Source organism: Squalius cephalus, assembly GCF_949319135.1.
Source record: "Squalius cephalus genome assembly, chromosome: 17".
Lineage (NCBI taxonomy): Eukaryota > Metazoa > Chordata > Actinopteri > Cypriniformes > Leuciscidae > Squalius > Squalius cephalus.
Window position 1 is genome coordinate 31,291,729 of NC_137138.1, and position 15,153 is coordinate 31,306,881.

At 39.7% G+C, this 15,153-nt stretch overlaps 1 protein-coding gene across 1 annotated transcript in view; it reads right to left on the reverse strand.

Moving 5' to 3' along the window:
* Positions 1–363: 363 nt before the first annotated feature.
* The window catches only part of LOC307144549 (DNA repair protein RAD50-like), a 48,488-nt gene continuing 33,698 nt past the window's right edge, over positions 364–15,153 (reverse strand). Inside the window, exons 23-26 of the mRNA XM_079846987.1 lie at positions 1,946–2,031; positions 1,636–1,778; positions 1,387–1,520; positions 364–1,239 (exon numbers count right to left, since the gene is read on the reverse strand). Coding sequence (XP_079703113.1) covers positions 1,053–1,239; positions 1,387–1,520; positions 1,636–1,778; positions 1,946–2,031 — 550 coding nt within the window. The 3' untranslated portion in view covers positions 364–1,052. The remainder of the gene's footprint in view (positions 1,240–1,386; positions 1,521–1,635; positions 1,779–1,945; positions 2,032–15,153) is intronic.

Below are 15,153 nucleotides of genomic sequence, written 5' to 3' on the forward strand. Positions count from 1 at the left end.
ACCAACAGGACAACGACCCTAAGCACACAGCCAAGATAACAAAGGAGTGGCTACGGGACAACTCTGTGAATGTCCTTGGAGTGGCCCAGCCAGAGCCCAGACTTGAACCCAATTGGACATCTCTGGAGAGATCTGAAAATGGCTGTGCACCGACGCTCCCCATCCAACCTGATGGAGCTTGAGAGATTCTGCAAAGAAGAATTGGATAAACTGCCCAAAAATAGGTGTGCCAAGCTTGTAGCATCATACTCAAAGCCTTGAGGCTGTAATTGGTGGCAAAGGTGCTACAACAAAGTATTGAGCAAAGGCTGTGAATACTTATGTAAATGTGATTTCTTCTTTTTTTTTTTTTTTTTTTTTTTTAATAAATTTACAAAGATTTCAAACATACTTCTTTCACGTTGTCATTATAGGGTATTGTTTGTAGAATTTTGAGGAAAATAATTAATTGAATCCATTTTGGAATAAGGCTGTAACATAACAAAATGTGGAAAAAGTGAAGCCAAGCGCAGTGAATACTTTCCAGATGCACTGTATATTGATGATTACAAATTTTAATGTTAGGTGCAATTACTCATGATTAATTACAGAAGCCTTAACTATTTTTTTAAAACCAATCGACAGCCCTAATCCAAATATGTTTGATGCCACCATTACAGATAATGACGTGAGGTCACAAATAATTAGATGATGATTCAGAAATTAGAACAAGAAAAGATTTTTTTAATATTTCAGAAAAAAGGCAACTAAATGTACAAACTAATATTAGTAAAGTTGAATCACATAGTGCCTTTCATGAAATTTGTGTGTAAATTTTACGCAAAACCATTCTTATGTAAAATGTTGAGTTAAAACATTTTTACATAAATTCAATTTAACTCGAAAATTAATGAAAGTATGTTTTTGTGGACAATTTACTGCTAGGTGCTTAGATTTGGCCAAGATTTGGTACATAGAGACTGAGTTTAGATCATGCTTATCAATGGTCTAATACATTAAACTTTGATTCTATATAGACTAACAGTCTTTCTTCTCTCATCTGATCTGAGGCATCAGTGCAGGTAGGAGTTGAGTGTGTTGATACTGCACTTTGTGATTTCTGAGCACTGGTCCTGGTTCTTCCTGATCCTGTAGAAATGCTCCACATAGTTGGATCGTCCCAGGAGCTCGACAAAATCCTCGTCGTGAGTGATAACAAGCAGCTGGAAGTTGCGTTGACGAGAACGACTCTTGATTATCCTGCAAAGAAACCAATGGCACATCTTTTAGTTAGTGAAAGTGTCAAATGGCAAATAGAAGTTCTTGTTTTGTCATTTTGCTCTTGCTGTAAATAAATTGTGTTTCCTGTTTAAAGACTGTCTGTATTTATGTAAAAAAAAGACTCACTCCACCAGTGCATGTGCCAAGGACTCTATATTCTCTCTGTCTAAATTGGTGGTGGGCTCATCCAGCGCCAGAATCCCACAGTTCAGACAGAACGTCTCAGCCAGAGCCAACCGTATTATGAGGGAGGCGAGAACCTACAGACAAACATGCAGTAAACATTTAAATGGGAACCTTGGGTGATTCTAAGAGAGATTATTTTTTTCACTGGAGTGATTGAGAAACACAAGATACACATAGCTGCTTTTTGACCTTTTGTCCAGCACTGCAACGTCCCCGCATGTCCAAAGCCGTGTCTCCTTTGACCATTACCACTCTATAGTTGTAAGTCCTTCTTTTCAGGCCGGCAGAGGCGTTCTCATCCACATCAGAGCGAATCTCTACGTACTCAATGTCTGTGGGAGATCAGGAGACATACTCATGGTAAAAGGTCATAGACTCATGGTAATATATAGCAAGTCTCAGACAATCAAACAAAGATTTGACACCTTATCAAGCAGGACAAAAGATTCATGAAAACAAAGCCATAATTGCAGACAAACATTTGTGTGTAAAGGCAGACCTTGTCCCCTGTATGTGCTCCGCCATAAATCTCTGATGATTTTATTAATCTCCTCCATCTTCATGCTGTGAAACTTCATTATTGTTCTGTAATAAAAAATAGCTTCATGAATATTCATATATACTAGGGATGCACGATATATCTGTACCATATCTTTTTTTTTATTGGTATCCGTCGATATTGGTTATTTAATTGTGCATGCTAGCCTTGCTGCAGTATTCAGTGTTACACAGTGTTATGCTAAAATTAGTCTCTCTGTTTATCCCGAGGTTTACCACAGTCCCCCGGATCCAGGCCGTATCCGGATCTGATGAAGGACCTGCGCCTGGACACAACGACAACGCAGTCCTGAAGTCTCAACTAGTCTCTCCCCAGTGAAGGCCTCCTTCCCTTCCCTTCACCTCTGTACAGATAAAACGCTGTCAGGATAATTCCGGTTCACGTGGCTACGCGGAAGCGATACATTTTTTTTAATAATTTTTCAAGGCTTGTACCTTGAAACCTATTTCATGGTTTGTGTTCTCGAGCCACCCGGCACTATTTTGTGCAAATGGGCAGCCTGATTGCATTGAGGGTTTTCTGTTAGAACGGAGACGTGTTAGCGACCCCTAAGTTAATAACTAATGATCGTTGTGACAGAAGTGAATCAATCAAAACTAACTTTAGCTGGACAATAACTTTATTGTAGAGCTGCTGTAAAGCAAAAACAATCTATGTTACTTTAATTTCCTATTACCACTGTAAAGCTGCTTTGAAACAATCTATATTATTAAAAGCGCTGTATAAATTAAGTTTACTTGACTTGGCTTGACTTGAGGATTTGGTGCGCAACAGATCCTGAGTGTCATTGACAAATATCTTGTAAAATGTGCTGCCGCTCCCTATACACAGAGTACAAACACGTCATCGTGAAATCGAAATGAAAAGCTAGACACTCCACCGATTAGGGTTAGAAGAACTGTTCCCAAACATATAACTAGATATATGCTAGAAACATAATGATCACTGCAATAATGATTAATGATCAAGTCATAGGCTTTTTATTTTCCTATTTAAATTCAAACACCAACTTTTTTTCAGGCCGGGCATTAATGTAATGTAATGTAATACAACTGTTCATTTTTGTGGGAAGCAAAGCCATTCTACAATATTCTCCTTTATTCCAATAGCCTAGAAATCTAGACCCACCCTAGCGGCAGCAAAATGTATTTTGCAGCTAGGGTAGTCTAGAAACTCTCCATAGACTTTCGAGCTGCAAAAACCTAAATTGGGTCAGGCCAATCACGTCGCGTATAGAGTAGGCAGGGCGGGCTTAACATATGACGACAGAGTTGCGACGGTTACCTGCTGCTACTTGAAAACAAAGAATGACGGCTGCTGGAGAACGAATCGGCTTTGGCCGCGACTCTGGAGGACTTGGAGTTAAATTTTTCTTTGAGAAAAGAGCAAAGAACGGCACTTAAGTCATTCTTAAAAAAAGGAAGATGTGTTCGTCGTTTTGCCGGCCAGATATGGCAAAAGTTGAATCTATCATAGCTCCGCTGTTGGGAAAACGCTCTAGTTGGTTGAAGCGCTGTCCTATTGCGTGCAGAGGGAATTTGAAAGACAGCCGTTTATCCCGCCCCTCGGATTAAACCGCGTCTATGGTGAGTTTCCAGACCTAACATCTTGATGTAGGTCTGGCTTGCCAGGCTATTATTCCAAAGCATTAAGTGACATTTTACAGTGAAGTAGCTCACCAATACCAGCAGCTAAAAAGGCTTGCCACAAAACGAAACCTCTTCAGTCATTTGAAGACATCGCTCTGGATTTCACAAAATGTAAGAAAATACTGTAATTTTGACCATTAGGTTTTTTTCTCACCCATTTATTAGAATTGATATTAGGCGAAATCTTGCATCTCAACATGGTGTGTCATATCAGTTTGCCACACTTCCTCTACTCTTCTGCACAGTCAGCAATGATGGTATCATGGCGAGAAGAACGGGTCAGCTGGTTTGATGTGTGGCTCAATATTTCATTAGAAGAAAACTGCTTTACCAGCCTACACCCAATCAACGGCCTAGAAAGCAGAATACTATGGACAGCTGTCTGTGTAAAGTCTCCATTTGATCAGCTATAGAGACTATAAGGCTGCATTTACACTGCAGGTCTTGATGCCCAATTCCGATTTGCTGACTATATCCGATTTTTTTGAAGACCCGCTTACATCATATTTTAAAAGTGACCCATATCCGATATTTGCATTTACACTATACACTGCCAAAACCACCAAATGTAGACGTTCTGACCCGGAAAATGAAGTAAAGCAGACAAAATTATTATAGTGATGCGTGGATCGCGGTCATATCCGCGGGGGCTCTGTGGATAATCCGCGGATCGGGCAGGTTAATAGGCTAATAAAAATAACATTCTGATTAATTTTGGGTGGGTCGCGGGTGGATATGATCAATCATTATTAACGAAAAATATTAACTACATTCTCTAAAATATGAGTAGCCATGTTCCATTCCAGTTTAAGTTTCAAGGGAGTAAAGCCTGTTTGCCATTAAGAAAATTAAATTCTGTCAAATAAATTTTGTTTTAAAGAAATGTTCATTTAAAAGCAGCGCTCATTCATCAGTGTATTATGTTACCATTAGAGATTCGAGTCCGCTGTTGAAGGCGATGATCATCCATTTATCCTCACGCGTAACAACACGAATACATAATTTGACCATCAGGTACGATACTTAAATCAGACAAAAATATTGGTGCGGGTGGATGATTTGTTTTTGGCTGCGGATTCGGGTGACGTTGGAGCTCATCCGCGCATCTCTAACTATCCAGTGTTTTGCTTTCCGCACTATTTTCAAAGGTCAGCAAAACATTGCTCTCGTAAGGCGGAGAAAAAAAATACTCCACTATGTTGAGCCTTCATCCTCCATCGCACCATTAATAAGTCATGTGATCGCAGTTGGTGTCTTTTTTAATGACGTATGACTCGCATTTACTGGGGAATATCCGATTTGTCTGCTTACATGGCAGACGCAAATGCACGTATCCGATTCATATCCGATTTATTACCACATATGAATGAGGCCTGAATCCGATCTGAGAAAATCGGAATCCATGCGTTTTTTTCCTGCTTACACGTTCACCGGTCATATCCGATCTGTGCCACATGAGAGGAAAAAATCGGAATTGGGTCACTTGAACCATGCAGTGTAAATGGGGCCTTAGTGACGTCACATGCATAAAACCCAATTCTCAGCCTTGGCAAGTTTCCAATCAATCTACTGAAGTACTTGGCAGTTATAAAGACTTATAGCAGTTAGGTTTAGTTTTTTGTACCAGTGGTCGACCAACATGGTTTTTCCAATGACCACTGGTAAACCCCTACTATATATTTCATAAGGAAAGAATGTTTTCTGTGTGTTTGCCTCCTAATACCAGGGTCGGTGCCACTAGGAGGCCTGCGGGGACCTTCATCAAATTAGTTTCCCTCACTCCTAAATCCTCATGTGATGTACAACATACTTACAGTATGCTTAAATAAATTTTTGATAGTATTTGAACTAATAAAATGAATTATGTTAAATAAATAAATAGAACCTTTTCTTCTTTTCGGTGTGGCAATGGGCACTTTACCCTATACGTCACATCATGTAACATCACATGATTTATTTAATCGGCAGTTGGTCAGTTAGCTAGATTCTAACTCTTCTAATGGAGAGTTTTATGTTTTTATATATTACTGTATGATAAAATAATGCAAAGCCTACTTTCATAGGCTTAGTATTTTAACCCCCTGAGGTCGGCTATCGCGCCGGCGCGATAGGCTCGTTTTTTTCCTTATCAGTGAAAACAAATAAATAAAATAAAATATTACTTTTTATCTTATATGCTTGTGTTATACATCAATCGATCCTGTTAAGTGTGTATTATTTTTGTGTATACTCACAATAAAAACAAAGTGTTGTGCTTTTCGCCAAATAAAGAAAAATAAACATGATGCGAGTTCTGCCTTCTCTCTGTCAGTGTAGTCCATTCTGAAACGCGTCCGAAAATGAACCATAACTCAGCGAATACTCAGTCAAACAGACATACAGACACACAGGCATGAAGCTTGAATTCTCTTCTTTTAAATGAAGTAATTTATATAAAAAACAAATATTCTCATCTTGTGAAATCTGCATTAAAAGAGAGCGATTCCAGTCGAGCTAATTAGAGCTCATTCAGATGTAATGTGCCACCCGCCCACGGAGAGCGCGCGCTATTCAAACGCAAATGTCTGAGGCAATCCACGCAAACTGTGAACGCCCACATCAGCTCGAGAAAACACATCAGATCATTGTACTTGTTTACACAGTCTCGCAGCGCTGTGAGGAATAATACTATAATGGAAAATTTACCTCAGAAGTACGAGGAGCAACAGATCCGAGGCTATGGAATAATGTAGTAAGTTTTTTTTTCATTCTCAAGTGCGGCGCGTTTCTGTGCATGAATGAATGAATGAACGGCAGAGATGCCGCTGTTTACCACAACTGGCAAAAGACGGTTTAAATTTGAATCGTTTCTGTCTGTGAATGTTTCGCTTTTAGCAAACTGTATTGCTATAGGCTACTGAGTAAAAATCGAGTGAAATATGTTGAAATAAAATGTATTTGTATAAGCAACGTATTAAACTGCAAATTAACATTTATATTTCTTATAATAAAAATGAAAGTTACTATGTTACAGACATATGAAAGACAACATTTCATTGATTAGTTTTGGATAGATTATAAATTTTTACTGTAAAATATCTGCCACCTCAAATAAGCTTTTGTTTGCCAATTTTTGCTCATATGTTAAATATAGTATGTTTTGTCAAAAATAATAAAAAAATATGTTATAGTGTTTATTCCAATGTAGCCTAGGCTATATTCAAGTAATGAATCCTTAACTTTGAAATATGTATGATAAAATGTATACTTTAGTTTTTACAAAGAAAGATTACACTTGAATTGTTGTTGTAATTGTAACCTTTTTAATAAAAAAAAAAAAAATACAAGGTAGATGTAAACAAACTAATAAAAGGTAAATATAAGCCTTTTCTTTAAAATATTTTTTTATTGTGTTTTATTAGTGACAAATTTGGGGAGAGGATAAATATTCCAAAACTGAAAATACAGTATGAGAATTAACTGCACAATTACTAGACATGTTTTCCTTTTGATATTATAGGCCAATTTGCAAGCACAATTTGTGTAAAAATAAAAAAAACACGAGATGCTTCCAACTGTTGCTCTTGCATTCTTTCTTGTGACACACCTGAATGAATGGCTCATTAAGTATGTGGGCCCCATTGTCTCCAGGTGCGAACCACTAAATATGCATGATCGTTGACGCCCACTTTGTGTTTGTGCTATATATTGCCTTTCCAGACAGAAAGTGTTTTGCAAAATTTAAATCAATGCATTGTGTTATGTGAATGATTAGGCAGGATAATTTTCACATCATTTTGAAGAAAAAACTCTAGGCGATGACATCCATTAGTCAAAAGTCTTATTGACACATATTTAGAATGTGTTTTATGGCCTTATTTCAGAAACTTTAGTTTTTATTTTTTTCAATAACCATGCATAAACATTATTCTCTCAAAAATACAAACATGTACATGCATGGTGCTCACATATGATGGTAGCCCTGTTTGTGCTATATAGAGTGAATTTACACCTTTGCCATTAATATGTTTATAAGCAACTGAAAAAAGCAAAAATGTCAGGGCATGTCAGAACATCTCAAGGACCCCAAAAACACCTTAGACCCCAGAGGGTTAATTAACGTTACTTCAGGTTATTAATTAGTGACTCAAATTATTTTATCCCGGTGGTGGACAGTAAATATTTTTACTTTGTTACTGTACTTAAGTACATTTTTTAAGTATCTGTACTGAATCGGAGTATTTTTATTTTTGGAAACTTTTACTTTTACTTCACTACATTTCAAAGCATAATATTGAACTTTTTATTCCACAACATTTCATAAAAACATTTGCTCCAGTTGAATTGTGCTTGTATTGCGCATTGCACCACTGATCTATATAAGTGGTGCAACCATAAAGCTGCCTCTCAATCAGCTCGCGAGTACCACATTTACTTCTTTTTCGTGGCTTTTTGTGCTTAAACGGCCAAATACATACAAAATTGTCAAAATGCCCATCTTGCTATTCAGGTAAATATGGTCAGTCTTGGAACCCAAAATAGGTATAAAACATAACTGCCAAAATAGGAACCCTGTGCTGTGTGTAAGCTATTTCACAAAACTACCCCAATTATCAAACAATTATGAGAACAAATTATCTGTGGTGGTGGTATTTTGGCAGTTTCCCCTGTGGTATCAAAAATGGTATAGAATATTTTTCAAGGTATTGTATCGAATTCCAGTACCATGACACATTACTATATGGTATATTTTGTTATTGATTAATCAGCAATTATCAGTAGTCAAGTCAAGTCAAGTGTATTTGCATAGCGCTTTTCACAATACAGATTGTATCAAAGCAGCTTCACAGTATTAAATTAAAATAATACAACAAGGTTTGTTTCTAATGGAATTTATTGATTGATAAAATTAAAATTAAATATCCCCAAAATATCACCAACTGAGCAAGCCAAAGGCAACAGTGGCAAGGAACCGAAAAACTCCATCAGGTGACCTAATGGAGAAAAAAAAAAAAACCTTGGGAGAACCCAGGCTCAGTCGGGGGCCAGTTCTCCTCTGGTGTTTATGAACTAGAGGTCGGATTTAACTGTAAGATTAAAAATATTATATGAATGCCTGGCTGAAGAGATGCGTCTTTAATCTAGTTTTAAACTGGGAGAGCGAGTCTGAGCAACGAACAGTATCAGGAAGACTATTCCAGAGTTTTGGAGCTAAATGTGAAAATGCTCTCCCTCGTTTGGTGGACCTAGATATCCTAGGTATGACCAAACGCCTCAAATTAAGTGATCTTAAAGAGCGCGATGGATTATAGGGCGATAGAAAATCCGTTAAATAGACTGGAGCTAAGCCGTTTAGGGCTTTATAAGTCAGTAGCAATACCTTGTAGTTAATACGGGACTTTATAGGTAACCAATGTAGTGATATTAAAATCGGTGTTATATGATCATATTTTCTTGATCTAGTAAGAACTCTAGCGGCTGCATTTTGGACTAACTGTAGCTTGTTTATTGAGGATGCAGGACAACCAGCTAATAAAGCATTACAGTAATCTAGTCTCGAGGTCATGAATGCATGAACTAACTTTTCTGCATCAGAAACTGATAGCATATTACGTAGCTTAGCAATGTTTCTAAGGTGGAAGAATGCTGTTTTTGTAACACATGAAATATGATTTTCAAAAGACAGGTTGCAATCTAATATAACACCCAGGTCTTTTACTGTAGAGGATAAAGTAACAGGGCATCCTACCATGTTAAAATTGTATTGTGAGAGGTTTTGTGGGTGGTTTTTTGAACCGATAAGTAGTACCTATGTCTTGTCTGGATTTAATAAAAGAAAATTACGCGTCATCCAATCTTTTATATCTTTAACACACTCTGTCAGTTTGGATAATTTAGCGTTTTCATCCGGTCGTGATGAAATATATATTTGAGTGTCATCAGCATAACAATGGAAACTAATTCCATGTTTCCTTATAATATTTCCAAGTGGCAACATATATATTGAGAATAATAGAGGGCCTAACACAGATCCTTGCGGTACGCCATAGTTTACTGGAGTTATGATCGATTTTTCTACATTTAAATAGACAAAATGATAGCGGTCAGATAAGTATGATCTGAACCAGCTTAATGCTTGTCCTTGAACACCAGTATAATTTTGTAGTCGATCTAAGAGTATTGTGTGATCTATAGTATCGAAAGCAGCACTAAGATCAAGTAAAACTAATATTGAGATACAGCCTTGGTCAGAAGCTAAAAGTAAATCATTTGTGATTTTAACAAGCGCAGTTTCAGTGCTATGGTGCGGCCTAAAACCAGACTGAAACTTTTCATAGATGTCATTTTCTTGCAAGAAAGAGCCCAGTTGAGTGGACACAACTTTTTCTAATATTTTAGACATAAATGGAAGATTTGAAATTGGTCTATAATTTGCTAGGTTATTATGATCTAATTGTGGTTTCTTAATGAGTGGTTTTATAACTGCCAATTTAAATGTTCTTGGAACATGACCTAAAGATAAAGATGAGTTAATAATATTGAGGAGAGGCTCTTCCACTATAGGTAACACTTCTTTCAGTAGTTTAGTTGGTATAGGATCTAAAAACATGTTGTTGTTTTAGATGAAGTGATAAGTTTATTTAACTCTTTTTGTTCTATAGTTGTAAAGCACTGTAATTGTTCTTGCGGGGTGATAATTGAGGCTGAATTATAAGGCGCAATTGAAGATTGAACGTTTACATTTGTGGTTCTGATGCTTTCTATTTTCTCAGTAAAGAAGTTCATGAAATCATTACTACTAAACTGTAACGGGATATTTTGTTCCGGTGACGCTTGTTTATTTGTTAGTCTAGCCACGGTGTTAAATAAAAACCTTGGATTGTTTTGGTTATTTTCGATTAGTTTGCGGAGATGCTTAGCCCTGGCTGCTTTTAGGGCCTTTTTATAACGTGACATACTGTCTTTCCACGCGATTCTAAAGACCTCTAAATTAGTTTGTTTCCATTTACGCTCTAAATTACAGGTTTCTCTCTTTAGAACATGCGTAGTATTGTTGTACCATGGTGCTTTAATTTTCTCTCTCACCTTTTTTAATTTAACGGGTGCAACAATATCCAATGTTCTGGAGAGAATGGTGCTCATAGTGCTAGTTAGTTCTTCTAGTTCATCTGTTTGTTTAGGTTCAGGCAGCAGCAGAGACAGATCGGATAAACAATTTGAGAAATTATCTATGGTAGATGGGAGGATTGTTCTGCCTGGTCGATAACGCGGCGCAGCATGACATATTACAGCAGTACATAATATGCAAGTTACCATGTAATGGTCAGTGACATCATCACTTTGCGGTATAATATCTATATCGGTTCCATATGATATAATTAAATCGAGTGTATGATTAAGACGATGAGTGGGACCAGTGACGTTTTGCTTGACCCCAAAGGAGTTTAATAAATCTGTAAACGCAGTCCCTAATGCATCATTTGAATTATCTACGTGTATGTTAAAATCTCCAACAATTAATGCTTTATCGACGTTGACCAAATAGATCTGAGAGAAAATCTGCAAACTCTTTTAGGAAATCAGCGTAAGGCCCTGGCGGTCTACATACGGTAGCCAAGGCTAAAGATAATAGGGATTTCTTTCTTACATCTGAGAGCGTAACATTTAGTACAAGTACTTCAAACGAATTAAACTTGTCATCTGTTTTCTGGGTAACATTAAGAATATCTCTATAGATTGTTGCAACACCACTGCCACGACCAATCAGACGGGGCTCATGCTTATAACAGTATCCAGGAGGAGTAGACTCATTAAGACCGAAATAATCATTTGGTTTAAGCCAGGTTTCAGTAAGGCAAAGTACATCGATGCTATTGTCTGTGACTATTTCATTTACAATAACTGCCTTAGGTGTGAGTGATCTAATGTTTAGAAGACCTAGCTTTAGAAATTGTTTTTGTTCACTAACAGCGAGATTTTCTGTTTCAATAACAATTAGATTTTTCCTAGATCCTGCAGTAGATTTATTTGATCTCACTAAACGAGGAATAGACACAGTTTCTATGCAATGTTCTACACTAGTATTTATATCAATTAAAGGGACACTTCACCCATTTGCATTAAGCTTTGCATTGTTAGAAATCCAGTCATACTATTGAATGGTCATGCAACATTTTTTCATTTTCCCCCGAGACGAGAGAAATCTGTATTTACCTCTTTACACTTCCTCCTACAATGACGCAAAAATCGTCATTTTGCGTCATTGTAGGAGGAAGTGTAAGAGGGGGGGATTACTGTTAAGACTACAAGCACTAGATCCACCCTTTCAAACCCGCCCATAGGGGGTTGGACCTAATGCGCTAACAGACCTATCACAGATCAGTGCGAGTGCGTTTGATTTCAACGGCAGAAACCTGCAGAAAACAGGGACGAAGAAAGCTGAGTAGTAGGGGTTACCATACTCTATTTCCCGGACATGTCCGGCTGTCGAGATCGACAAAAATGTCAGGGATTCAGCTTTTGCTTTCTGCGGTCGCCATTCATTGTTAACATGCTCACCTTTTGTTTCAATCTAACTGAATTCACCCCGATTGGTGAATCTGAATGTAATGTTTACATGAATGCTAAACAAGTGATCGGTTGATTTGCGTTTTAACATTGCTAAGAAAATACCCGCACCTCCGTGAGAGATAGCCTATGAGACCGGTGCATCTCACAGGCGCGTTCATCAGTAATCACAGTAATACAGGGAGCAGGACGAGGCTAGCGCCGCGGGAGAAAGACGCGAGGCCGGTGGCGTGATCGGTTGAAAGACCCGAGGCCGGTGGCGTGATCGGTTGATGTGTGTTTTACCATTGCTAAGAAAATACCTGCTCCTCCGTGCGAGATACGAGAACAGTGCCTCACAGGTGTCGGTCGTCAGTAATCACGCCACCGGCCTCGCGCCGTTCTCCCGCGCCCCTCAGCCTCGTCCTGCTCGCCACAGTAAACATGATGAATGGCGACTGTAGAACGCAAAAGCCAAATCCCGGACATTTTGGGCAAACTCGTCACGGAGACTCACTCGTAGCCTAGCCTTGCCTTGATGGTTTTGTTTTCAACTGCGCTGTCTAACCAGTAGGCGTGGCTTGGGAGTGGCCTTGTAGGGCAGCGAAGCAAGTGCATTCTGGGAGTTGTTGTCTTTCATCCACATAAGCCAAAAATAAATTTTCTGGCTTTTCTCAGTCTAGAAAGCTCCAAATTCAAAAATAATTTCACATTTCTTCTACATAAATGACCCACTTTCAATACACATTCATGTCTCCACGGGTGAAATTACCCTTTAAGTTGGTGCAACAGAGACTGTAATTTGGACTTTTGGTTACTAGTCAAACGGTATTTAACGACTTGGAGATGTTATCAGACAGAAGATCTGCTCCTATTCTACTTGGGTGTAAGCCATCAGCGCGGAAGTAGTATCAATGTATTACAAGTTTAGGTAATAAAATAGATCAATACATATTAAAGGTGCTCTAAACGATGTTGGTTGACGTCACTTCTTGTTGACGTTTAAAGTATTGTCAAAGAAAACGGAGGCTAGCTCGACCCCCCCCCCCCCCAAACAAACAAACAAACAAACTGTTGAGCAGAGTTGCTGTACAAGTGACTGTACAATTGCTGTTCTGTCTGAAACCGAACATAATGCAAACAACTGCCACCTTACCGTGGTGGAGGGGTTTGAGTGCCCGAACGATCCTAGGAGCTATGTTGTCCGGGGCTATATGCCCCTTTTAGGATCTCCCAAGGCAAACCGGTCCTAGGTGACGGGTCAGACTAATAGCGGCTTATAAACCCTTTATGATGGAATTTAAAGCAAGGACTGTGACATCGCCCGGCACGGCGCAGCCGGGGCCCCATCCTGGAGCCAGGCCCAGGTTTTGGGATCGTATGTGAGCGCCTGGTGGCTCAGCCCGATGGAGTGACGTGGGGCCGCCCTCCCGTGGACTCAGCACCTGCAGGAGGGACCGTAAGGGGCCGGTGCAAAGTGACTCGGGCAGCAGTCGAAGGTGGGGGCCTCGACAATCCGATCCCTGGACACGGAAACTAGCTCTAGGGACGTGGAACGTCACCTTGCTGGCGGGGAAGGAGCCTGAGATTGTGGGTGAGGTTGAGAGGTACCGACTAGAGATAGTCGGGATCACCTCCACGCACAGCTTGGGCTCTGGAACCACACTCCTTGAGAAAGGACTCTTTACCACTCTGGAGTTGCCCATGGTGAGAGGCGGCAGGCTGGTGTGGGTTTGCTTATACGTCTTCCATTGAGGAAGCAGAGGGTGAGGGCTCGGAGGTGGACTCATCGGTCACCCAAGCTGAAGTCACCGAGGTAAGTCAAGAAGCTCCTCGTGGCAAGACACAAGAGGGTGGATGAGATCCGCCCTGAGTACCTCAAGTCTCTGGATGTTGTGGGGCTGTCTTGGCTGATACGCCTCTGCAACATCGCGTGGCGGTTAGGGACAATACCTTTGGGCTGGCAGAGTGGGTTGGTGGTCCCTCTTTTTAAGAAGGGGGACCAGAGGGTGTGTTCCAACTACAGGGGGATCACACTTCTCAGCCTCCCCGGGAAGGTCTATGCCAGGGTACTGGAGAGGACTTGGTTTATTCGGAATTATTAGGACTTCAGAATTCGGCCGATAGTAGAACCTCAGATTCAGGAGGAACAGTGTGGTTTTCGTCCCAGTCGTGGAACACTGGACCAGCTCTATACCCTCTCCAGGGTGCTGGAGGGTTCATGGGAGTTTGCCCAACCAATCCACATGTGCTTTGTGGATTTGGAGAAGGCATTTGTCTGTGTCCCTCGCTGTGTCCTGTGGAGGGTGCTCTGGGAGGTATGGGGTCTGGGGCCCTTTGCTAAGGGCTGTCCGGTCCCTGTACCACTGGAGCAGGAGCTTGGTTCGCATTGCCGACAGTAAGTCAGACTTGTTCCCGGTGCATGTTGGACTTCGGCAGGGCTGCCCTTTGTCACCGGTTCTGTTCATAATTTTTATGGACAGAATTTCTAGGCGCAGCCAGGGGCCGGAGGGTGTCAGGTTTGGGGACCACACGATTTCGTCTCTGCTTTTTGCGGATGATGTTGTCGTGGGGAGAGGGAAGTCTGGGCATCTCTGCTTTGACTGCTGCCCCCACGACCCAGCCCCGGATAAGAGGAAGATGATGATGATGATGATGACTTTACAATAAGGTTTCATTAGTTAACAACACTAATGAACTGCACTTCTACAGCATTTGTTAATCTTTGTTAATGTTAATTTCAACATTTACGAATACTATTAAAATCAAAAGTTGTATTTGTTAACATTAGTTAATGCACTGTAAGGTAACATTAACAAACAACTCACTGTATTTTAGATTTACAAATATTGTAACAAATGTAATGCTCATGGTTAGTTCATGTTAGCTAATAGATTAACTAATGTTAACAAATTAAACCTTATTGTAAAGTGTTACAAATGTATCTTCTTTGTTAGTGTGCATAATACATTA